At 40.5% G+C, this 27,069-nt stretch overlaps 1 protein-coding gene across 1 annotated transcript; it reads right to left on the bottom strand.

Annotated features, from left to right (window-relative positions):
- Window positions 1–61: 61 nt before the first annotated feature.
- Window positions 62–26,745, bottom strand: LOC131469662 (cyclin-dependent kinase 17-like). The gene is made up of 17 exons (XM_058644892.1): window positions 26,408–26,745; window positions 16,161–16,309; window positions 13,328–13,492; window positions 12,474–12,607; window positions 9,548–9,673; window positions 7,540–7,596; window positions 6,626–6,740; window positions 5,448–5,542; window positions 5,226–5,288; window positions 4,480–4,603; window positions 3,700–3,820; window positions 2,697–2,794; window positions 2,470–2,575; window positions 1,987–2,029; window positions 1,707–1,797; window positions 1,462–1,539; window positions 62–1,307 (listed from the first exon to the last, which is right to left on the bottom strand). Exons 2-17 carry the CDS (start codon window positions 16,276–16,278, stop codon window positions 1,270–1,272), a joined length of 1,572 nt encoding a protein of 523 aa, XP_058500875.1. The 5' UTR covers window positions 16,279–16,309; window positions 26,408–26,745; the 3' UTR covers window positions 62–1,269.
- Window positions 26,746–27,069: the final 324 nt, after the last annotated feature.

Genomic DNA, 27,069 nt, shown 5'->3' with positions numbered 1-27,069 from the left:
CGGTGCCTTCAGGTTTTACAGGAGCTAAGAAAACCGAGAAAAACATCCAGACCAATTGATGTGAATTCTGTTTAAACTTTTAGATTTAATTTTCTTTACTCTGGAAAAAAAAAAAGCTCATATGGAAGGGCATCTGCAATGAATTCCCACAAATAAAGTTAAAGAATATCATACAAAATATCTGGTAACACTGTTAAATAGACTGACTTGGTATCTCATTCACAAGGGGCAGAACTAAAGCTAGCGCTCCCTGAATGTGTGCTTCCTCATACAACAGAACAGACATGCAAAACAATGTTGAAGGTCATTAAAGAAAAAAACAAAACAAAAACGGAGCCATGTTTTTTTTTACAGTTGATATAGATGGGAATGGCAGAGAGGAGAACACATCTGAAAAGGATTCCAAGACCTGAAATTCACTTTGCTCCCTCTCTCTCTCTCCTGCAACTGGAGGATAAAAGAACAAGCATGAGGAGGTTGTTCACCACTTAAATGTTTAGGAGGCGTATCGAGATCCTGTAATGCCCTTTAAATTCCATGTTGCCACTTTCCTCCTGCATTTGTTCATTGGTCACGACAGAGACCACAGCGTCCTGGAATGATATAATGCCAGTATCTGACGAAAAGATTTTTTTTCCACAGAGCTTGGCAACATTTCACTCATAATGAGCCTCCAGTTAGGATAAAAATGATCAGTTATTAAATCAAAGCTGGCCTCGAAAACCTTCAGGGTAAATGGTCACAAATAATTTGTGCAGCTGAGGACAGCGCCGCAGAAACAACATGAAACCCTTCAGAGCTGCAGCACAAACGTCCCTCTGTTTGTCTGCTGCGGCGCCTCACACACACACACACGCGCACGCTCGCACCGAGGAGCTTCCATGTGCAGATTTTCTGTATGAAAATGGAAATAATGACTAAAAATACCACCACTTCAAAAAAAACAAAAGAAATTCAATCTATATACATTGCATGTACTCATTAAAGTGACTGAGCCCATTAGAATTCTAGACAGTAGTTGGATTTAGCAGCAAATTCTCTTCTCAATAAATATAGATGTACAGTATATAAATGTCTCTTTTGGGGCCAGGTTCAGGCCAAACATGAGGGGGGGGTGGAGTGGGGGTGGGTCGCAATGTGGACGATTTTCCCAAGTAATTTGGGGGAGAGGCGATGACAGTGATGCTCCATGCCAACATCCATCTCAGCTTACTGATCCTGAAGAGCCAGGACATCCTTCCCAAATAAAAAAAATACAGTCCACAGAGTCTAAAACAGCATGCTTTGTCTTCTGCTTTTTCCATTGCCTGAAGGGGAAAAAACACATTTTTAACACAAAACTATACCGTTTAAAAGTACTAAGCAACACTTTTCATACTCTTTTAGAAACTTATGCATGCATAGTATCTTTTTCTCCACACCCTTCAAATTGTCCCCTATCACAATAACATCATTAGTCACCTGATTCAGGATATGATGAGTTCCGATAACCGGGATCCCTCTGCAGATGCACCTCCTTCAGTGTAAATATGGATGTGTCTGTCACACAAAGAAAAAGAATCATGGAGATCAAACATTGTGCCAGGAGAGTCGTGTCTTTGTTTGGAGGCTGTAAGTGATCTTCACTGTGCACTGCAATATCCTTCTGCTTGTACCAAGTGTAGGCTGCCAAGTCTGCATTATTGCGTTGCCATTTCATTACTCACTCTCTGGCAGTGCGTGCACACGTGGCCCCAGGCTCCTGAAGTACGGCTGTCTCATTGCTTCATCAGCAGAGATCCTCTTTTTGGACTCGTACTGAGATTTTGGGCAGAAAAGAAACACGCGGTCATCCCCCCCACCACAATTAGAAAAATGGGGCACGATTGCATGCAGTTGTCGTGCCTCAATGCACTTCCTGCACAACCACAGTCCTAACATAGCTGCGAAATGTGTCATGCTGCTTTTAATATTGTTTTAATGCCTGTCAGATAATGAGAGACTCACTCTTAGGAATGACATCAGCAGGTCAATGCCATCAGTGTCCAACCTACAGGGAGGGAAGGGGAGAGAGAGAGAGAGAGAGAGTGAGAGAAAGAAGGAAGGTCAGTGGAGGAGGGAAGAGTCACAGACACATGGCGAGTGTAAGGAAGGAAAACACTCAACTATTCCACAGGATTTCCTTACAGGAAGCGACACAAAACACACACTGCTAACTAAACAAACCAATAATACTAATGTGTAACTCGCTAGGCGCTAAAAAAGCTCTACCTACAGAGCAGCTCTGTCTTTTACCTGGGTCTGTTCAAAAACAACTGCTCATTTCCATCTCCAATAATAAGAGGGCTAACAAGAAATGTGAGGGATCTTTGTTTTAGTAACTTTGAAGGTATTAACAGTCAACGTGTGGGACTTCAACAGATGCAGCATGCTATTAAAATGTGGTACACTAAATGTGGCGTAAAAGTTGAGTATTAACGTCAGTCTTACCTCGGTGCATGGTTTATCAGGGGCTGGATCTTATACTTGGGGAACTTGTAGGACTTGAACTCGTCGATAGAGAATATTCCAGGCCAGCTGTCCTCTGTTGGAGTGCCTGCGGAGGGACATTTAATCCACAACATTACAGTCATGCTTTACTAAGGCATGAGACGGGTGGGGGGCGCTCTCATATTTGAAGTTTCACAGCTTCCCGGTCAACAGAGGGCAGCACTTACCAAGCAGCCTGAAGATGAGATGCAGCTCATCCTCCACTGTGGAACCGGGGAACAGCGGCCTGCCGGCAGCCATCTCATAGAATATACAGCCCACACCCCTGCGAGGAAGACAAGGTCTGAGTGAGGACTTAACTCTGCAGAGTTATCACTGTTGAGACTCAATACAGATCACATTTGAAGTGTCACACGTCCGACGATGACCCACATGTGCGCACTGTCCTGCATAGTTGTTTAAATTTAAACAAGGGGCGGTTCACTTTAATGAACATCAGCAAGTAAACATACCATAACAACTAAGCTGATGGCACAGAGCAAATTTACAGAAGTACACACAAGACTACCATGAGGGAGAAAAGCACCACAAAAGAACGGATAAAAATAAATAGCAGCACATGCTGTAAGTAATCCAGTAAAAAAAACAGAAAACAGGGACCATATGGTCTTCAAAGTGCTTAAGGTGCCAAAATACTGTATGTAATTAACTGGTGCTAAAGTGCTGTGCTTGCTTTGTTGTATATAGCTTGGTAAAGAATAAATTGCACATTGTCCTTTTGTAGAAAGTTTCAGTCGTCAATACATAGACTCATACCTTTCGCATGGACATGCATCATATATATATATAAGCAACCACGTACTTGAGTGATAAAGGTCAAATGCAACAACAGGAATTAATGAGTTCTGTGACTAAAGAGCCCTGAGTCACATCAACGTTATCAAAAAAAGAAATAAATCAGATATAAATCACTTCAGCCTGGTACTGTTCACATAGTCAAAGTCTCCTTTTCGCAGATTTAAACAAGTGTGCTCAGAAGAACATACACGAGCCCACTTCACAGTGAGGAAAAACTAAATTACAAATTCATGACATGGATTCTTTGTGCTTCACGGCCGCATTTGCATGTGAACCTTCTGTGCGCGCGTGAGTAATCATACGGGAATGAAGAGAGTGTGAGTCGTGTTTTCTGACAGTTGTACAGGCTCCTGTCGAGCGAGGCCCACTCACCACATGTCTATCTGAGTGGAATACTCTGACGAGCCGAGCAGAACATCAGGAGGCCGATACCAAAGTGTTACCACCTCGTTAGAATATGTCTTTGTGGGAACAGACTTTGCCCTGGCCAGACCTGCCAAACAGAGACGACAAATATTCAGTCACAAGGGACACATTCAACAGAAATTAAAACCACATAAATTACTATTTTTATTATTGTTATTATTATCATCATTTCTCTATTTCATATTCACCCTATATTTGTATTATTGGTAGTATCACTTTAACGTTTATATATGCACTAGTATCTGTAATTTTGCATACATGTATGCTGTATGTACATATTATTTTACATGTGTGCATGTGTGAGCAGGAACAATGGAATATTTATATAGGTGTGATCATATGTACACAATATTATAAGCAGATAATGTTGCGAGTGCTAATGTATATACAGTATATATGTATGTGTTGTCTTTTATTTATTTGTGCCTTTATTTTCTGTCATTATTACAATTATTATATTACATTTGTTGAAAGTTTGGGTTGGGGTGGGGAGGATGAGTACTTGTTCAGAATTGTTTCTTATTTTGTAATCTATATAAAACAAAAAACAATAAACATGTTTGGGGAAAAAAATGAAGGAATTCATCACAGAAGTAAAACCATATTCAGCCATGTCATGCAGTGTTACAAAAACAAACGAATAGATTCTCAGAAGTGTAAAAAAATTATGGGAAACAAACAAAACTTTATATGAAGAGAGAGAGAGATTATTATTTTTTTTTTTACCAAAGTCAGCCAGTTTGAGTTCTCCTCTGTCATTGATGAGTAGATTCTGAGGCTTCAGGTCCCTGTGAAGAACTTTCCGTTTGTGACAGTACCCCAAGCCTCGCAGGATCTGAAGCAGAAAGAGCTGCGGAACAATGTTTTTTGATGAGTAAGTTGTTATTATTGCTAAATGCAGTTTCAAACAGTATGAATGTTGTTGCATGAATTACTTAAATCACATAATTTAAAGTTTATAGGAGGTAAAAAAAACACAAAAAAAAAACTACTACTTATTCATGGAATGTTTCTGGTAACATGTTGTTTAAACCACTGTTTTTTAACCACGTTGCCCTTAACTGAGAATATAGTGCAGGAGTAATGAGGGATTCACATTCACACGTCTATTTCACCTGTTTAAACTTGTTTAAATAATCAAACTATTAAAATCCATTTAGCTGCCTCAGTTTCTTTGAGTATATTGTATCACTGCCACCTAGGATTTGAACAAAGCTGTCGTTAACATAATAAAACTGTGCTTTTCATTTCAAAATTACAACAGCTAAATGTGTCAGTGCTTTCCAGCCCATTATAATCTTTTAATTTAATACACACACAGACAAAAGGATAAGACAACACATTTTACATTTCCCAGTATCAACACTCCACCACCAGGGGGCAGACTAACTGTGTTTTTCTTATACTGATATAAAGTCCTGGACGTTAATGAAGTTGGCTGGGCCAGCAGCAGTTTGCCTGTGACAGCTCACCTTGACATTCTGCATGCTTAGGATGTTCCCACAGTCGTCCATGTACTGCTTCAGGTCTTTGTCCTAGACAAGAGAGCGAGAGAGAGAGAGAGAGAGAGAAAGAGAGAGAGAACACATTAGAGTGGAGAGGCTACAAGTTTACAACATCAGAGCTAATCTCATGACTAATTATGATGTTAAACAGGTTTACTTTATGGAGGCCAGAGGCTTGGTTGCTCTTACCAGGTACTCGAAGACCAGTGTGAGCGACTTCTCCGTGTGGATGATGTCATGCAGCGTCACGATGTTGGCGTGTTTCAGGTCCTTCAGTAATGACACTGGAGGACGAGGGAAAAGAAAAGGTGACGGTTGTAACAGGTAGGATGTGATCATAACACTTTCATGCGAGGAAAGTAAAAAGTTAAGTTTTATTTGAATTTTGTATCTTTTGGGATTATTTATCCTAGCTTTTGTTATCAGCAACTTGTTTTCATTTTTTGTGTACAGTTAAAATGTCCAAATCAATAAACTGTCACTGAAATGTCTCTGTATTTCTCTCTTTTGTTGAGATGTTCTTACAAGAGATCTGTTTGGCATTTTAATCTCAACACCACCACAATGATATGCTGAGATTTTTGTTGGGGGTGACCAGGATGGACAGGATTAGAAATGAGCATATTCGAGGGACAGCTCGGGTTCAAAGGTTTGGAGATAAAGTAAGAGAGTCAAAGTTGAGATGTTTGGTCACATGCAGAGAATGGGGAATATACTGAAAAAAGGATGTTGGAGATGGAGCAGCTGGGCAGGAGGAAAAGAGGAAGACCAGAGAGAACGTTGTGAAGGAGGACAAGAGGACAGTCTGTGTTAACGAAGAGGACATAAGGGATAGCACAAGATGGAAGTTAATGATCCAACTGTGGTAAACCGCTAAAGGGAGAAGCCGAAATAATAAGAAGAAGAATCTCACCACCACAATCCCTGTGTGTTACCACTTAATAATACTTCTCAAAACTAGTATTGACGAGTACTGCTGGGTTTACACTGATCAACCTAATTATTTACAAAACCTTACACCCTACAGAAATGTCACAACATAGTGTCATGTCATAGTCACACTTGTCTAATGGTGCAATGAAGAAAACTTCACACATTGCATGTAATACCTGTTTCCGATTGCTGTACACCCCAGACTAACAACAATTCCCTTTTTCTTTTTCTTGTGTATGTGCTAACATGCACGTGTAATCATGTGAAACTTAGTTCAGACACTGTGTTTCCAAACACTCGCAACAAATTACCTCATCGCAGTAAATGTGACGGAACATATCCTGTAGTGGACGGGACAATACTGCTGCTCATCATGGACTAATATGATCTATCAACAAGTCTAACTGGACGTTAGTGGTCACACTAGTTCGTACCTTCTCGAATAGCTGTGCAAGGTGCCCCTTCCTCGTGCTCCAGTCTGATCTCCTTCAGTGCCACGAGGTTGTCGGTCAGTTTACTCCGCCCCTTGAATACTGTGGCGTAGGTTCCCTGGAAGACAGAAAAAAAGAAAAAGAAAAAAGGGTCAACACAGGCTTTCTGTCACCAGAAGCAGTTGATGTAAGCTTCAGTGAGTTTATACTACCTTGACATGCAATGGCTACTGCGATTACTGTTCATTTTCCCCAATTATAGATATGTACATTGTAAATGACTGTGTGAACACATAGAAAATACAAAGCCTGGCCGATGTGAGTAACTTAATATCATTAAAATAATAGTCCAAACCCAACTGGCTGTCAAAACTGCACTCAAATATCGAGGCAGAGCCTTAACACAAAAGTCTGAGGCCACCATTACACTTGTTGTTTGAGCAATGCTATAATGACATGCAGTATAATTATTTCTCAATCACTTTATTGGAACTCAGCCAGAACAGCTTGTACAGTTAAAGTGTCGAGTGTTTTGGTGTCCCCTCACACTTGAGCAACAGCACAACCCCCAGCTCTCTTAAACCAGGAGTGGAATCCTAATTAATGTTCCAGGTAAAATCTGGCTAAATCCTACGATTCCGTGCTGACAAATACCTGCTGTTACACCAGGTTTATTCAAGACATTGTTGTTTCAGACATGTATGTTTTAGACTTCTTATCTAGTATAGAACTCAAAACACTCAATTGCAGCCTTTGCCAAAAAAGTAAATTCACAGTTGGATATCCATGTTTTGCAGGGTAGTCTTGCCATCAGCAGCCAAATGTAAACTGTGACTGAGTGTGTGGATGATAGGTCCCAGAATGTCCCTGACGATTAGCACCTGGAAGAAATTTGCAATGAAGTCATGGTAACGTACCTCCCCCAGTTTGTCCAGTTTGATGTAGGTCTCCAGCTTCCCAAACCCAATCTCTGACTAGAGGGGAGAGACAAACAGCATTAAAGCAGGTAGCGTCTTTATTAGCAGTGACAAGTGTACAGACACCACAACAAATCCTTCTGATGGCCTTGAAGCAACACAGAGGGGAATGTGACGAGGTCATACCATCCCCAAACACCATCATAGTTAATCTCTTGTGACAAAGGACCGATGGCTTTTGGCTTTTTGCATGAGGCAGTACATGCAAATTCCAATTTTGCATGTCCTTGAATAGGTTTAATACACAGTTTTGGATATTCATTTAAGTAGCTGAAATTGCATATATATATATATATATATATATATCAAAATAAATCGTCTTTGGCTGAGGGAAATAATAACAGGGATTTCAGCTATGTTCTGGCATTTTATAGAGGAAGTCGTTAGTCAGTTAATCAAGAAAATAATCAGCGACATTAGTTGAGCTTTAGAAATCAAATATGAGGAGATAAATTGGACATGGTTCACACTTCACAGCCACTCAGTTAAAACACAAACACATTAGTTTTCTAACCGACACTAAATATTGAAAGACAGCAACCGCTTTTGCCTTCTTCAAAGTGCATTTAAAGTGATAAAAAAATGTATCTCCTGACTTTGTCACCCCTTAAGAAACTGTCACTAAACCATTTTGAATGAGTAAAACGTTGCTAAGTGTTTAAAATTAGGTTTCAAATCATGGAAAACTCTGCTCTGAAATGCTGGGAGTTTTTCCCCCTTGAGGAGGCAAACACAGGCGCACGCTTTAGTGGCAACCATAACAGTTGAACGCCGCTGTTTCGCCAGTGCTTGTACAGAATATGAATCTAAACTCCAGTATCAAATGACTTGTTTATTAAACATGTAGTGAAGTGACATTTTCACCATTTTGGTCACAGTTTAACAACATACTGTACACAAACACAGAGCTGGTTTAGCTAAAGTCCTTCTCCCTCTCCCTCTCTCTCTTTCTCTCTGTCGGTGGTACCTGCAGCCCCACAGCAGGAGTCTGCTCTTCTTTGTGTTCTTCTCGACTTCACTTCCGCATATTTAGAAATCTCAGCTTGCTGGCGAACGAAAGGCAGTGGTGACGGAGACGGTACTACTAAATTAAAGTGAACAGGTAAAGCCCTGATAAAGTGCACCGAGGGTTTTTTCACATGCTCTTAGTCACCCTTTTCTAACATGACGTGTAAAAAAATAAAGAGCAACTGCATTTGCTGTCCACGCACTTTAAAGTTCAGTGCTGCAGGAAAGCTATGACAGAAACTAGGAGCATGATAAGCAAAAGGCAGTGTCATCAGGTTTTATGGGTCCAGGTGTTGAACACATATAGTATTATGACGCAAGGCTGTTTAGTGCTTCATAAGAAGCATGAGTGCATGCAAATGCAGATGCCTGAGTGAAACTAGTGTCCATATCTTTCCTCTGTTTGCCTTTTTTTCAAAAGAATTACCATGAGTTAAAAGTAAAAGCTCAAGCTCATTATTGTGAACACCGAGTTGTAATGTAAACACATTACTTTATCTCCCCCTCTCTCTTTTCTGTTTCTTGCAGCCTTTAAATAAAACACAGGACTCTCTGTCAGTGGTTTCATTCTGCAGATTTTTCTACACAGCCCATCCTCATGTCTGTACTCTTCACTCACATGTGTGGGCTGCCAGTACTGTACATTTACAAGAACAGTTTGGAGACAAGACACCCATACAATTCATAGTGAAGAAGCTCTTATTTTAATACCTCTGGGGCTGTTAAGCCACTGTGTGTGATGTGCAGCACTTCTTCATGGCAACATTGCATTTGACACATTTTCAAAAACATACACAAAATGTATCAAATTATGTTTTTTTTAGGTAGCTGGATATAACAAAAATGATGTTGTTATTCAGATTAGCCACTAAGTCTTTTACTACCACCTCTTTCTTCTAACTGTACCCTTCTCTCTACCCCTCTCCATCCTCCCTCTCACCAGTGATGCTCTGCGGGAACGTCGGCTCAGCGGCTGGTCGAAGGGTGGGCTGCTCAGCTGTAGTTTCTCCAGGTAACCGTCAGGTATCCTGATGTCAGCCGGAAGGGACAGACGCTTGTTCAGGTCCTGTAGACAAAAAACAGACACATGCATAAATGTGAAGAAAAAAAAAAGACAGCAACAGAGAACCAATTAAAAAACAGTGTCAAAAAAAATAAGAGTAAGCAGAATGAACTATGAATAAACACTGATGACTGACAACTAAATGGCAGAAATCCAGAGTAAACAAGTAGAGTCAGTAAGAATCTGAGCTTTAGGCCTCACTGGTCAACAGAGAGAGCAGTGTGTGTTTTAATACTCATGTAGGAGCATGCATCTATATAGTTTTGTGCTGCAGAGTGTGCCTGTAGAGTCATTTAAGAGTTTCCATTTTCCAGAGCAACAAAGTACTCAAGCATGATCCCGATGAGTTGTTATATAAAATCAAACACACACTCTCAACTGTGTCTTTCCTCTATATGTAAGATTACTGTTAATGCGGTCTCTGCCTCTCTCTCGCACTAACTCTAGCTGCTTAAAATCAACTTCCACCCCCTCTGAGGTTAACACTGGTGACAGTAATCCCTCTTCCTTCAAACTGAAACACAATTACAGGCAATTTTGAACTTTCCACACATTCGTACAACGGGTTCATTGATCAATGTGTCACTGAAGCCTCTTGCACAGCTGAACCACAACAGTGACTCAACTAACAATAACCCTAAACCCAACAAGACAGACATGAGACATGGAAGAGAAAAGCTGCAAGACACATTTGAAAAGCCAGACACAGCAAATGTCTGGTTAAATCAAACACTCGCATTGTTTTCCATCAGTCAGCTAATCCTTTCAACAACTGTTGGAACAAAGAGATCAACACACTGATGGTGGAGAATGGATTAAGACAAATGTATCATTTGTGAAGTGGAAGTGTTGTTTTGTTTGCATTTATACATACACTTAAATATATATAATATATGTATATAATTTGGAGCAATTAAATTAATTAATTTAATGCATTACTGTAGAGCTAAAACAATAAGTTGATCAGAAAAAAAACATTTGTATAATTGTTGAAAGCTCCAATTGTGGTAATAATCATCATTTTCAATCAGCTAACTGTTTCAAGCTCTAAACCAATCAATCATGTCCTCATTAATCAATTCATGGCTTTTAAAATGGTAATACTTGCATTTGTTTACCTCTGTGATAGTGGCAGGTGTCTGGTATTAAATAAAAAAGAAATTGTATAAAAAAGGATTTTAGAATTTGTGGCAGTAGTTTCTCACAATCTTATGGGATTTTTTGGAACAAATTATTAATGACAGATTAGCGGACAATGAAAATCATTTATTTGCAGTCATGTTGACAACAGATGCTCGGCTTGAGCCCACGCTGCTGTGACGTGCATCTGTGTTTTGTTTTTTTATTATTATTATTTTCTGCTGTGATGTCTGTGCTGCAGGGCCACGATTGGTGGTTCATCCTCAGAACAAGCAATGCCACCCTCCTCTACTTGTCCAATCAAGCCGGCCTAATCTGTTCATCGGGGGCCCATCTGGACCGTATTACGGTAATCCTTGTGATGTAATCTCCGAAACAGCACTGCTTCCTCCACCGCAAGAGAACAGATACTGACGACACTACCTGACACTATTCCTCCACCTCTTCTGCTGTTACAGCAGCACAAAGAGAGAATGGGGCCACAAAGTGGTGCTTATACCAGCACAAACAATAAACTCTGTGTTAGTTGGACTCTAACAAAGAATAATCTGGTTGTGAAACAGTCACAGGAAGTGCGAGGTAGACTGCGCACAGACGCTCTCGATACAGAGACAGGTGACATGTCATGTAGCCCCAAAGACTGTAACCTGCTCAACTGCACGTTTACAGATTCTTATTTTCATGCAGTCTTGCAGACTCTGCTGGTATGTGCTCATAAATTGAAAAATCCCCACAAGTGTGTCCCAATCAAATGAACACTAAAATAAATAAAAATAAATATATGGGGAAGTGCAGACATATTTTAAGACTCATTGGAAATCTTTGAATGTATGTCAGATAATCTATATTTTTATAATCTATAAAAATAGAATCAATGGTAAATAAAATAAAGGTAAACATTTCACTTTCACCAACTCACTGTGAAACTGAGCAGTCAGTGTGCACTTGTAAAATCCCATTAGCAGCCATTAAGACGGATTTAAAGGGCTTGTCTTGGCTTTGACAGAAGTTGTACTTAAGGCCATTTAAAACAATAAAAAACCAAAGGTCACAGCAGAACTAAAATGAAACTAAAACAAACTGAGATATGCAGTATTTAAGTCTCCATTAAGATTTAAGGTTTAAAACTAAAGATGGAATAATGATTATGTTAAACATATAATAAAGGAAAGACTGATGTCATCTTTAATCAGGTTTTCTTTAATTATAACTGGAACCTACAGAAGCATGTGACTCATGTCAGTGTGTCACAGATCTGCTCCACACTGAGCAGACTTTACAGCGACTGTGAGACACAGCAGTGTGCTCCTTCCTCCTGCTTCACAACGCCTTTCATGTGTCAAACCAACCAGCGTGTGCAAAGCTTTCACTCTTGATCAGGTTGCCTTCAACAATGCTTCATCAAATCACGCTCAGTATGACGTGGCGCCCTCGCAACCGTGGTTTTAAGGTTGTGCAAGAATGAAAAAGTCCATGTGGTGTTTAATGAATGGAGGTGGTAACGGATGTGAATGGTGATTTTAGAAGTACATTGAGAAGCACAGTATGTGTGTTATATATGTCATAACTGAGGGCTGAGATTATAAGTGATTCATCATGAGTTCATCATAACTAACACAATATTCAATGCCATTGCTTGATCTGACAGAAAAACAACTCTCACCTCTGCAGAGATGCGTCTGTTCCCTCTGTTCCTCAAACAGACACCCGTGGGCGACTGCACCTCATCAGAGGAAGTACCCGATGCCTGGTCACTCTCCCCGTCCGACCCCATCTTCAGGTTCTCATGGACGATATCTAGAAGGGAGAGAGAGATAAAGAGTATTGGGATTTGAGAGATGCAGATTTGTAGAAAACAAGTCGGTGAGTCCAGCTGACCCTTTTCTACAACCAGAAAAGCAATATTTTTGTTTAACACACTAACAAGCCCATTAATCGAGTCGTGTGAAGCTAATGGCTGTGTCCCACAGATGATAAACACAAAAAGAATAATGGGTTAATTAAGTTTGACAGATATACTGTATATCAAAGTCCCTGCAGTGCTGCAGAACCTTAGACAAACCCATAAATCACAGTAATTATACCACGTTTACATAGTATAAACACTGCTGTCTCCTCCAGGCTTTATGTTCATATTAAAATCTGTTGCAAATTCAAATATTGTATATGAGCTTTAGGATCTAAGAGACAGGTTTGCCTTAGAGCGTCAAAAGTCATTATTTTCATTTTAGCCTTATCTAAAAAAACAAAACAAAACACTGTTTTACTGTGCGATTGAATATAATATAACTGGATTGACTGGCCTGGTAATTATGTGCGTCTCTGGCAACATATGCCTCTGGGAACAGTTTCAGCACATCTTACATAATACTATACATCACTCACTGCTGATTCAGCAGAAATACACCAATCAGCTACACAGGTTTTAGTGTAAAGCTCAGTTTAATATCAACAGGAAAGATGTATATTAAACCTGATCATAGCCTGTGTATACGTGGATAAGTGTTTATGTCTCACCAAGGCGACTGCCATTGCGAGGCATGGCCATGAGAGACCCCACTCCTCCTCCGATGACACTCTGTGGTCGTCGCAGCGGAGGTTTTTTGAAGGAGCCGGTGTACTGGTGAAGAAAGGAGTGCACACTGTGGGCAGATGGAGGACGGCCATTTCTCACGATGGGCTCTACAGGAGAAGACACAAAGACTTATGAGCAGGGTTTGGAAACAAGCACCATTCTCTACCGATTGTCCAAAAGGAGGCATTGAACGTTAATGTACATACATAATCAGTTTATTCTCTTTTTCAGGAGGAATATTTGCTGATTCATTGAAGACTTTCTGATGCAGGAGAATGACGGGTGAATCCACAGCATAAAACCCACAGTGCATAATCACTATATTACATAAGTGGTTTTAATCTACTGATGCCGATGTGCATGTTATATATTAACTGCTGTGAGTTAGATTGGCATGACAAACATTTACTATAGCACAACCACATACAATGGGTGCACTTAAATTAATGGGTTTTATGTAAGAAAGCTGAATTTGAAAGTAGAGAGTAGAGAGAAAGGGAAAACATAAGCTGTTATACAATAGTTAATACAGTAAAGTTCACAGGAAATTGTGACATTGTCATATTTATAAAACTCATGAAATCATAAATAAACAAAACAATTCAAGGGTTGGGTTATCTTTTTTTTTCCTTTAATATCACTTTTCTGCAATCTCTACTATCAAAAGTGGAGAGGTTACAGAGTTTAGTGTGACAAAAATAAAACAACACAACTTTTAGTCCTTTCCCTAACAGAAGAATAGCAAGAAAGAATGGAAGTGAGAGATTTACTGTGCACACAGCTGCACATAAAACACAGACAGTGGAGACAAAACAGAGCCCTGTGGTAGGTTTTTTGTCATTTATGAAGCTGGAACCTGAGTCTTAAAAAAATGTTTTGGCGTAGTTGGTAGGTTATTGATAACAGCATTGTGCTTTTTAATTGACCTGCTATGAAGCCTGTTGTGACTCTTTAATTAAGTTTGAATTAGATGACACATTATCATTATAAAAACCAGTCTGACGGTGCTTAAACATCACAGTTTCACAACTGTTCCTCTTTCCTTTCTCTTTTCTCCATTTTTCTCCTCTTAATCTAACCAGATTAACCAGATTTCCCCTTCACACTCAATGGATGTTTCTTCATGTCACTGTGGATTTTTACCATGACCAGTCTCCAGGGTCAACCGTTTTTTCTTATATACGTCTTATCATTAAAAGTAAAGTACACACGACTTGTGCTGCATATTCAAAGCATATTCAGAGTGCAGAGGGTCAGCTAAAAGCTTAAGAAATACAAAAGGGGATTGTGCTAGTACACATGCCTAAATTTGGTACATTTGAAGTCAGTTTTTTTGTTGTGCTTAGACTGTACTGTCCCGCGATTAACTGGCGACAATGAATGAATGACAGTCTACTGTCAAGGAGTCAGATTGGTCTCAAATTCCTTTTTTCTTATGACACAGATTCTAACACCCAGCCAGAGACACAAGGGACCAGTGACAAGAACAACAAAAAGCAGTTCAGCAGATGGTCTGGCCTCACAGAGACCTGATCTCAAAATGACAACATGACAGACACACTCACGACTGTTTGACATAACTATTCATGATGCTATTTATAAAAGCATTCTGTAAAAGATTGTTACACAGTATTATATTGGGTACTTCCTAGATTTCCTGTGAAAACATAAATAAAGTGTTACATAACCAGATCAGAACCAGAAACAGCCCACAATCACAGAGTTCAGATCACATCTGATCCGTCTACTCCGTGGTGTCTCTTCTTTACCCTTCTGACACAGACTGCTAAAATCTCCCTCACACAAGCTCACACACACACACACAGTTATGTGTCTCCTCTCACCAAGCAGAGAACACTCTGCACAAACATGGTGTTAATCACTACACAAAAAGCTCCTTACAAAGCCCTGTTAGTTCTTGGATGATGCGGATTGAAGAAGGGAAAAACTGAGGACAAGTCTGAAAGAAACTTGGAGGAGAGAGAGGGAGAAAGCTTGGTGTGCCCAAAACTTTGAGAAGAGGAGCTGGTGGTGGTAAAGATTCCTCGCTAGTTCCACCAAGTCATCCAAGTTGCCGGGGAAATGTCATGGGAACTCTAGAATGTTTCCAGACCCTGAGTGCCCTGGTAACAATTTGGTGGTCTGCTTTAGGGCTGCGATAAACGATTATTTTCATAATCAATTAATAGAGTACTTGTGTTCAGTGTTTATCAAACCTGGAAATGACAATGTTCTCGAATAACAAACCAAAAAAAAGATTTTTGGTTTGACTTATGTAGGAGCAAAGAATCCAGAAAATGCTTGTTTTAATTATTGAAAAAAACACTTAAATCAGTTAATCTATTATCAAAATAGATGACAATTATTTAGTTATCGATTAATAATCGATAAATCGAATAATCATTGCAGCCCTAGCCTGTTCCCTCCCTCCTTTCCTGCAGAGTTTGTGAATATCAGCAGAGATAAGCTGTGGTGCTAGTCTGATTTTATTTCAACACTAGTGTATCAGAATGTGTATCAAACTGTCGAGTATAAAAATACCTAACAGTCTGTGTTAGCACATGACTCTGCTCTATATGAATACAAAGACAGTCACACGTTAACACACAAGTCACTCTGAATTTGCACCACTGTCAGAAAAGAACTAAGCCAAGATAAGTGGCATAATTGCAAAAAAAGCCTTATTGTGCTCATTCACAGGGCTGTGCATACGACAGCTGTTTTTAAAAAAAATATTCAGGTTTATACATTTCGAGCCACTGCAATATTGCTCACCACTATCCTTGAGGCCATTCTCTTCAATGGTCATCTGCTCGGCCAGCTCAGACAGCGATTCATCAATGGTGTGGCTGCCTCGCAGCGTCTGGGAGAGACGCCTCTTGAACCGCTTCATCTTCTCCACGGAGCTCTCAGGAAGGGGAGGCCTGGAGACGACACAAAGAACATTTAGAGTGGTTGTAAACCATGTAAGACAGCAGGAATCTACATACATACATGTTTTAGCTACAAAAGAATGCTCCTGCTATCTGTGAGCTGTAGTTCTGCAGTGTGACATTTCACTAACTAAAATGAGTAATGTAAACGGTCTATCATGCAAAAGAAAACACATCACGCGCCTGTGGCCATGTTTCACAATCCCACATCAAGAGTCAACCTGAAACTTAAGATATGGGCTAGATCACCAGGTATCTCACTGGGTGAACAAAGACTCAGACCAGTATCCACTCTGATGTTAATTATGACTCAGCTCATTCAGGCTCATTACTTTACATTCTTGTCCCTGGGAAAACCTGACAAGTTGGTGAGAGATTCTTACGGTTGAGTTTAGAATACAGTCCATGCACACACCAGACCGCTAAAGCAAATCCTAAACCAGGGGATTTGCTGCTGAATAGAGCAGGACTAGCCTGGGCCACAGTGAGTCCAAATCTCACATTCCAGCTTCGTTTACTCATGAGCGCGAGTTTGACTGACAGTAAAAGCTAGATAATCAGTGAGAGGAAAGGAAAAGGCTTCAAATAAAGACAAAAATTTATCTGAGAAATGCGAACGTGTGGAAGGAGCACTGTTACGAGAAGCCTCTCCCTGTGACCTCAGTGAAGGGATTGTGACTCCACTCTGTGCGGGTCTGGACCTGTACTTGTCCGTCTGTCTGTCTATGACGACAATGATGGTGGCGAAGATAATAATGATGAGTAAAAGCAGACATGAAAACACATGAGCAGTTCAGTCCCCCAGGGTTCACTGCTGACAGTTCTTCCTCTTACAAATATCACTCATAACCTGAATTATTTGCAGTGACACATCAACTAAGCAGGAATAAAGAAGAAACGACGAGAACGTAGGACATGTCAATAGTGCCGAGATTGGCTGAAAATTACATTTTCACTCTAAATGTTGATGTCGAGCACCTTTTTTTCTGTTTGTACACAAACAGAAACTGCCTGTCTTGAAGTGCTGCTTTATTAATGGTCTAAAGGCCCATTTTTAAAATCCTCATTAGTCCAAAGTTTGTTTTTTTTCCCACATGAGAAGTTACAAACAACAAAACACATATATTATTCACAAAAGATATAAATCATTCATTATTGGAGATAACTTAAGGGGTGGAAAAATCAGCTTAAACTAGCAAATAAGATTTGACAGTGGAAGTCAGTGAAACATATGTATGTTTGGAGCTACAGCAACTAACAATAAGAAAAGAAACATTCCCTATACAACATAGATGGCAGCAACTGTCTGTCTGAACTGGGCGTAAAGCCAAAGCAAACTGTCAATAACAGAATATTAAAACTTCAGATGATGGGCATTTAGGCTATAGAAGAAAACGCATACTTCATAGACAGACTGAGATAGCAGTGAGGTACATGGAAACTCTGAACTAGAATAACCACGTATTATGTGATAAGTTGGTATTCCCCTGGAGTTGGTTAACTGGTTCAATGTATTTCATGCCATATATCACGTCCTTGATTTGTTTCTTGTTGAGAACATTTATTCCACCTCCATATCTCCTCTCAAGCTTACTATCTCTCTATATTGTCACAACACTAAACAAATAATAAGATAATCATTTCTTGGCATGTTCTGTGAGAGGAAACAAGTACATCTACCCGACATTTGAGTTTTATTTTAGCAGACAGCATCAATGTGGGTCTTTGCTCCCCATCAACTTGGCATTGCACTCTTACAACATCAGCAAAGTCAGGTTGGAATAAGAGAAAATATCTAAATCCATTCAACAGAACCAGAGACACCATCCTCGAATTTGTCCTTAATAAAATCCTGCACCTGCATTGCCCAGGGTCAGGGATTCAGGTGTGTTCTCCAGGTGTCAACTTACACATCCATGAGCCACAGACCAACAGTAGAGAGGTGGAGCAGCTACAAACTACACTTTTTTTGTTATAAATGCCAAGTCATACTTTCTACATCTGCCTGTGGGGGAGGTCTGCTGGGGTTTACATGATGTAAATTTCATCATTCAACCATTTCTACAGTGGTCCATATGGTTCATACACGCTCATACTCAGGTGACCCTTGTCTTGTATAGCTTTCATCCTAAATTTACACTACTTATCTATTTTGTGTTGTGTTGTGTTGAACAGGAGAGGAGGGTAATCATTACGCAGACCACCATAATGGCTTCACATCAATCTGCTGCACCTCATAACAAATTAGCTCAAACATGGCCAAGCAGTCTGTCATCTACTGCTCACAGCTCACTGCATTACTCCTTCACACTCCTGCAGCAGCCGCACACGCACACACACACACACACTCTGCACCAAGAGGGTTGGTCGAAAAAATTATTTACTGCCGACAGTTGCACTGGAAATGACAGTTTAGCTTACTAATTAAAAACACTGTTGATTTAAGTCTATGCATTAAACATTAGCACATTGATTATTGAACAAAAGAAAACTAATCAACAAACTGGACAACTGATGAGATGTTTCAGTCAGTTCAGCCAAAGCAGAAAAATATTTGTAAAATAGAACATGTCAGGTTTTCTCCTGCTGCTGGTTCGGCATGACGGGAAGTTATTTTAAGCTTTATATTCACTAAATTGTACACTTTTTTAGGCTTTATGAACTAATATTTGACAGATTCCACTTTAATAATTAATTTATTCTCATTCTCACATTTGATTGGTCAAACATAAACACTTTTATGTCTTTGGGCCAACCTAGATTGTTTATCTTAATTGGTGGGACAAACATACCATTTACTGCTGACTTCCATGGTAGTAGCCTGCACCGTTCTCTGTGAATGTACTGTATACAATGAGGAGGATACAAGTGAACATGTAAACATCTCATTAACAAACTGGATATAACAGACTAAGTGATTACAAATCACTTTCTGAGAGCATCATAGAAAGCCAACAATAATAGTACAAAGAAGTGGAAGGCGAGGGCTGTCTACTGTGGATCAGTAGCTGCTGACCCACGTTCCACGTTTCCTGGGATTCCTGGGAAAACGGTCTTCATTACCATCCGATTTTCTGGGCAAAAAAAACTGAATCCCTAACTGGGACTGGGAGAAGGGAGGAGGGAATGAGAGTTGCAGTGGAAGGGTCCGAGCACTGCGCTGATTCAAGATTTGTTGCCATGGCAACCCCATTGCTTTTTCCATGTTGAAAATGCAGAGCACTGCAGGGGACTACATGCATGCTGATTTTCCATCTCACCTCCCCTTAAACAACCAACAAAACCCACCACATGAATCTCACACTACAGACCAACTCTGACATCCCCAGTTCTATGTTAATCTGCATTTCCCATCTCTACTTTTCTGGAAAGCAGAACACATCGATGGGGATGTCAGGGAAACAAAAAGAGGGGGTGGGGTGAAGCATTGTGTATGCTGCAGTGGTGACGGTAGACATACAGCACGCCAAGCATCATATGGATTATGTCCTTTTCCCCCAGTAGCCATGAGCAAACAGTAACTGTGCTGATGATAAACAGAAGGCTACTAAAAAGGGTAAGGCCAGAGTTCCTGCTGTGAGGAACCACCTCCCCCACAGCAACCCAGTAATGCCAGACTAGCACTCCAAGCCAACATCGCAGTGGAAGTCTGTGCAATTGTCCCAACTTCCCCAAGATGAACCAATCACACCACAGCCTTGCTACAGGGTGACTGTTGCCCAAGCCACACAAACACACAAGGAGGAAGACAGAGGTCACAACCTTTGTGTGACCCCTCCAGGGTCAACTAAGTTTCCCAATGTCACTGCCTTTAGGGGGGCTGAGGCAGATCGTCTCCCGTTTCTGGTTGCCTCAATCGCACAAGGCAGTGGGAAACAAGCGTGACTGTTGGCATGATTCACGGGTGAGATCAGCCTTGCTTTTTCTAAAGAGCAGCCTTTTCTCATCCTGGCCGAGACAATGAGGACATGAGTGAAGGAGCTGGCTCCATTATGGGGGCCTTATATAAAGGCTGCATTGTGCACAGTATAAAGTAGGCTTTTTCATAAGACGCAGGCAGTAGTGCTGTGCTGTTTGGTGCTGAGCTGAGCAGTGTTAAGCATGACAACCAGGCATGCGTCTCCCACACAGCGCAGCAGCAGGTGAGACTTTATTTCTACAGTAAGATACATTTGAACTTCATCAAGGACAGACACACAAAGAGTCTTGTCATGTGTTTCTTTGCCTATTTAGATCTACAGTCTTTCTTCTCCATGCATTCACACTTGTCACCCGTGTCTGTAGAGCGGAGCGATGATGACAGACAGGACAGTGTATGTGTGTTTTATGTGTGTGAGGGAGACGCACACACCTCAGCCAGAGCCAGAGGCCAGACCGATGATGCAAAGGAACAGATCTCACAAGCAATAAGACTGAACACAGGCTGATTGACACTGCTGCTATGGTTACAAAGGCTTGCGTGAGGCCTGCTCCTCTCTGAGCTTTCTTTCAAAAACTGCATTGTACCAAGATAATAGTAGTTTTAATGTTATCAAGGTAACTTTTTAATATTAACAGGTAATTGTTTTCATTATCACTAAAACTTCCATTTTTAAATGTTAAAGTTTCATTTGATGATTGTGAAAAAATACTGAATAAGGGCGGCAACAATTAGTCAATCAATAATTCATGTCAATTTGACTTTGCTGCTTTTCTCAATGTTTTAGAGATCTGACCATTCATTTAAAAAATAAGTAATTATAGTAAATAATCACTACCTACGGCCCTAAAACAAATATCAATTTATACTACTCCCTTGCCTGACCTGATGGACTGTTCCCCGTGAAATCAAGAAGCATAGTATATGCAAAGGTCTATTTTAAACAACGAGCAAATAGTGTGAAAACTTTTTACATCTCATCCAAAAAAGCCTCTTCTTTTCTAAGTAGGTTGTGGTGGAATCCTGGTATTTACCCTCTGTGGGATAAAGTTATAGCTCATCATGACTGACCACAGTTAAAACTGAAGAAGCCTCTTGGATGAGAGGTGGAAAATCTTCAGGTCTCTACAAACAAGCCAAGTTGCTCCTGATTTGCTTTTAGATAAATATGACCTGGATAAATAAGAGTCTCTATAACTGACAGTATTCAAAAAGAAAATGCCATATGTTTAACGAGAGTGGCTGCTGTGTAGACCATCATCTATTGACTACAATGATTAAGAAAAGAGAGCCATCAGGATCTGCATGACTGACCACTTCATCACTTTTGCTACTAAGCTAGTCAAATTCCAAAGATTAAAAAGAAAGAAAAGGCAACAAAAACATTTGAGGGACAGAACAAGCTGACTGTCATGTTTACCATTGCTCTCAATGTGCTAGTTGCTGGCTCACATATACACATGGGGGCAACTAATAGAATTTTAACACAGAAGGACATGCAGAATACAGTGTATGTCAGGAATATGTACAAAAAAGATCAACAATGAGTTTGGAATACAAGAACATAATTCAGCGAAAATAACACATCTGCACCTCCACTTACAAGTGATAATACATTTTATGAATGAGATGAAAAAGGCCAGTATGACAGATAAGCCTTGTGGACACAGCTGGTTCAGAGCATGGTGGTGTGATCAACACATAGTCTGATTTTATCTGGCACGTAGCAGTAAAGTGCCACCTAACATGATGGACATTTCAAGCTTTTTGAAATACATCTAAGTTCTGCAGAATTTCTCCAGCACAATGAACAAAATAATGTTAGAGAGTAGAGACTGCATCTTGTGTGGACAAATTAGACATTGGGAGACAAGTCCCGCCCATAAATATACTTATCTCTGAAAGACAGATGAGACTTTAACATAGTAGAAATAGAACAGTGAGTACTGTGAACGTCCCTTGGCGCCTCCAATTTTGTTGTTTTTGTGTCTGTCAAATGATGTGCTCACTGGCATTTGGATTGGAATGATGTGAATGAAAGTTGGTCTTACATATAAGCAAGATGTCTTTGAGTTAAACTCATACAATATGTGTATGTAATGATCAAGCATGTCTTGAATAAACCTGGCATAATAGACTTTTTCACAGCAGGCATATGTTGACACGAACTAGTAGGACAAACACAGGCAGGTTAACAATAACATTACTTATGGCTCCACTCCAGATTTAAGAGTGGCAGGGTCATGCTACTCTTCAAGTGTAAGAGTAAGTGACACTAAATACTTGACACTTTAACCGATAGAAGCTAGGGTTTTTTTTCCAAAAATATTATTTAAAACTGCATACATGTTTCCAGTATTTTCTGAATGTGGTCCAAAAGATTGAGAAAGAGATAATTATATTGTAGTGTCATTATAGCATTGCTAAGACAACACATCTAATGGTGGCCTAAGACACCATATATTAATGGGTTATTGCTTCATAGCTGACAATTATTGGATTCTTTTCTATCAACATAATCATTTATTTCAGTTGTTGTTAATGTCAGTTTTATACAGTAACAGCAGGTGTATGTGTTTGAAGTAAATGGGAAAACATTTTTTTTCCCAAGCATGCTTCTTGATGCTTTTTCCAACAAGTTTGATAACGTCATCAAGAAGGTAGCTGACAATCATTTCTTGATGTTGAAGAGCAGGCGATTTTCTCCGCCAAGTGTGCAATATGGTTTTAGAAATTCTGTTAATTTAACTCAGGGAGTGCAAACCACCAACAAGGCTGCTCTATTTCCCACAATGTCAATGTGGGAAATAGCCATATCTCACTTAAAGCCATAAAAATTATGAATATGTATCACCAAAAATAAAAACTTTCTCCTTGGCCCATGTCCTAAATTCTCAGAAAACAGTATCCACATCCCAAAACATCACCTCCTTAGCGGAGGTAATAAGCAAACACTGTGATTTATAGCAAGAACTTAATTATGTACACTTCACCTCTAATTAAACACGGGAAGTCACTGCAGCTGAAATAACATTGGTGTGGCTGTGGATGAAGATGCAAATGTCTGCTTCCAAATAAAGACCAGGCATGTGTTCTGACAGCTACTGCATATCCTGCCAAGAGTGACGAGAAAAAGCAATATGTGTCCCTCACCTGTTTCAGACATTAATACAGAAGATGACCCAGATATAAGGTGTTAGGTTATTACTGTATAACTCAATCAAACAGGTTCACAGCCAGCTGGCTCAAGTCTTTTGAGGGAGTGGGGGTGTTTGGGCCCAACATACCATACACTTTCACATTCAGATGGAGATGGAGAATAAGGGAGTGAAAAAGCAGCAGTTGTGTTGTGGGGCGAGTGCCTGTGAGAGGACTGAGCTGCACATCGGTGCCTGAATTCTTGTGTTAATGCAACAGAGAAAAGAGGAAGAGTTTGTATTCATGGCTATCTATAGACAGGAGTGGTGCCTGTGACATAGCAGCTGCTCCCCAAAGAGAGGTGACACATTAACCTTCAGCCAGTTGTCTTGGCCTGCTGCTTCAAACTGAGCTCATTTGCTCTCAAACAAACACACATACATGCTCAAAAAATGCAAAAGACTCGACAAGGATATATGTTTGGTTTTACATGTGAGGGTCTGGCAAAAACACAATGTTGTGTATTCTCAGACACACGTCCAGACTGATATGCACCTATACACATACTGGACCATCATCTGATCTGCACTGGGACTCGAGGGATCAGCACTACGGTGCTACAGCTGTCTCTCAGCGGGTCAGGTTACCCTGTAACCTCCATCCCCAAGGCCTTCACCAAGGGAACGACCCCACGTCAAACCAATACACTGCCCCCACCAGCAGCACCACCGCTGCCCTCCTGCATGTACCAGGCTCAGAGTATTTTGAGCTCCACAGCGACAAAACCTTCTGGAGATCACATCTTTGGTGAAGCGTGTGACTGTTAAACCGAAACCTTCTCACAGGAAATGAGAAAGAAGTGCTTTGACAGCTCTTTCATTTAGACATCAGCAAAAAAACAAACTACAATTAGTGAAAAGCATGGCTGCACATCCACCTTTGATGCTTATTTAGTACAAAGACCACAATGTTTCCGCTGCACAGTATCACACAATACTGAGAAGCTGTTGGCTCTGAATGCTTGCTTCTTCTATTTTGTTTTTAAGCAAGGAGCAGGTATTTTCTAGTTCATATTTCTGCCACTACATATATAATTTATTGTTCAATAAGATTGGGTTGTTCTGCCGAACGAGAAAATGACTCGAGAGAAACATTGATATAAAAGTATGAGCTACACAGCGTTTAAAATAAACTCAAGTATTACTAGCAAATCAAAGTCTCTCAACTTGTGTTATTTAATGATAAATTCAATTGAGTTAATAGATAAGTTAATTAACAGAAATTTAATCAGATAATTGTACTAAAATTCATCCTGGGACGATTGGAAAGTTGCAGGCTCCACTTTGTGGCACTTGAAAATTGGAGATGGGCGTGAATATTTGACTATTCAGTTATTTGACAAAAGGCCTACTTGAAGCAACAAGGGATCATGGGAATTGTCCTCTTATTGTCTTGTTAGTCATGATCAAATAGTTACAAATACACAAAAAAAAACAACACACAACACACTGGCTAAGTAGTATCAAACATTTCACAGGTTACTCGCTGGAGACGGGTGAAGCCAATGACATAAATAAAGCGGCAACCAAAGTCAGTTACCTTGAAAAACATATAACAAGTTAATCCTTTTCAAATATTTTAAGGCAGAAACGTTACAAATGTTATCTTTAACCTAACCATGATTCAGAACGTAATCCTCGTTGAGTGTAAACAGATATACGCACTAACCAACTCTGATTTATGAGGCTCTTCTTGGATAAGTTCCCTCCTATTTATGTATCTTTCTGCAAAGAACTACAAGCCACTGCACTATGCCTTACACTCCAGTAACATCTTTCACTTGACTCTTCCAGATGTTAGTACTGAACTGGGGAAAAGAGAATTCAGTTTTGCTGCCCCTCCGCTTGAAACACTCTCCAAAAGGAAATCAAAAAAACAAAACTAATTTCATTGGAAGCTTTTCACTCCATCTTAAACAAAAGACCACAGAAATCCATCGAGCAGTGCTTGTGTTCCTGCATTCCCAACTCCCTACTCTTTAACTGTCAACTTCTTTGCACTTTTAAACCACTTTATTTAAATGTATTGTTTTATTGTTGTTTGTTTTATAGTTTATTAAGACCTTTTGGCCAGGTCACCCTTGTAAATGAGAGTTCGATTTCAATGGGTCTTTCACCTGCTTAAATAAAGTTTAAAGAACCCATAAAGTTCTACTGGTCCTGGATGAGTCGATTTCAACACCAGAAACGGTAATTAAAAGGAAACCAAAACTACACACACACACACACACACCCAGGTGAAGTTCCCTATGAGAACAAGACCTCGAGTATGGGGATTCATTAAAAGCTGGGATTCCTAGAAACTGCAGAGACTGAGTGCTCGTGCTTTTTCCAGTAGCAGGCTCCTAACATGGCCTTCATTCCTTCCTATCTGCAGCCGCAGCTGAGCTTAAACCTGTTCGAATGTAAGAGCAGTCAGGCGGATTCACTTGTGCTTCAAGTTGCTGGTGAAAAAATGTGGACCAGAAAGACAGGACAATCTGTGAAATGTGGGTCACTGAATGTTTTGGTAGCAACTATGCAAGACGATACACGCAGTGAGCCCTCCCCCCTTTTTTTTAAACAACTCAGCCACGTACAGTTCAATTCAGAGACAACCAGCACACTGTTAACATTTAACAACACAAACGTTAACTCGTGTGATGAACTACGAACTGTTTCAACACTCGCTCTTCACGATGGAGACCTTCACTAACATTATTCACTGACTTGTTCTATGATTAACCATTGACCAGGTGAATGGGACAACAATCAGCAGCTCACACAAAAACACGGCAGCAGTCACACCGAGGACCGTGAAGTAAACACTGCTGCTGCATTGTTGAGCTAGCTGCTTTCTCTTCAGCGCAGGTTTTGGTTTTAAATGTTTTTCCCCGTCTCTTTCTCTCTCTCCGGCGATTTACCCGCCGTATGTTTGTTTCTCTGCGGTAAATTCACACTCGAAACACACCGAAAATGGAGGTGCTCTCTCACCAGAAACGATGAGCGTTGCTCCGTCCGGTCTCCCCGACCTCAGAGGTTCTTCTCAGGCCGGACGCCGTCTTTCTCTCCGAGCGTGGAAACAGAAAGAGAAGAAAAACACCGACCGCTGCTTCTTTTCCTCCTCCGTCCCCTTCTTCTTCTTCTTCTTCTACTACTGTGTGGCTGCGGGTGGTGGACGCGACTTTCGGCTCTTCGGAGTCGCTTATGTCCGCGAGGTTGTGTCGCCCAGCAGCATGGCTCGTGTCCAAGCTTAAAAGTTTCAGCCCCGGCGGAAAATAGGACACGCTACCGTCGCTGTCGTGTGTCCGTGTGTGTGTTTCAGCTCGGACAGGTCATGGCAGCAGCAGACGGTGTTGATATGACTGGTTGGTTGATCTGAGCGTGTGTCCTCCTCCTCCTCCTGCCTGCCTGCCACCACCACCACACTCACAGTCATCTAAATGCCAGCGGGGAAACAGCGCCATCCAACTGTTGGTGCGTGAAATTACATCGTCACAGAGGCGGCCAGTGCAGCCCCACAGCGGCTCCTACTGGAGGAAACGTGGCACTCCTACTACTTTAGACCCTGTTTTGGTGAGAAAGGGATTGATTGTCAAGACCATAGTTTCAGGCGACTACACGTTTTCTTAACGACTGAACTGCAGAGGACAAGA

Source organism: Solea solea, chromosome 12, assembly GCF_958295425.1.
Source record: "Solea solea chromosome 12, fSolSol10.1, whole genome shotgun sequence".
Classification (NCBI taxonomy): domain Eukaryota; kingdom Metazoa; phylum Chordata; class Actinopteri; order Pleuronectiformes; family Soleidae; genus Solea; species Solea solea.
This window is presented reverse-complemented; position numbering and strand designations above follow the sequence as displayed.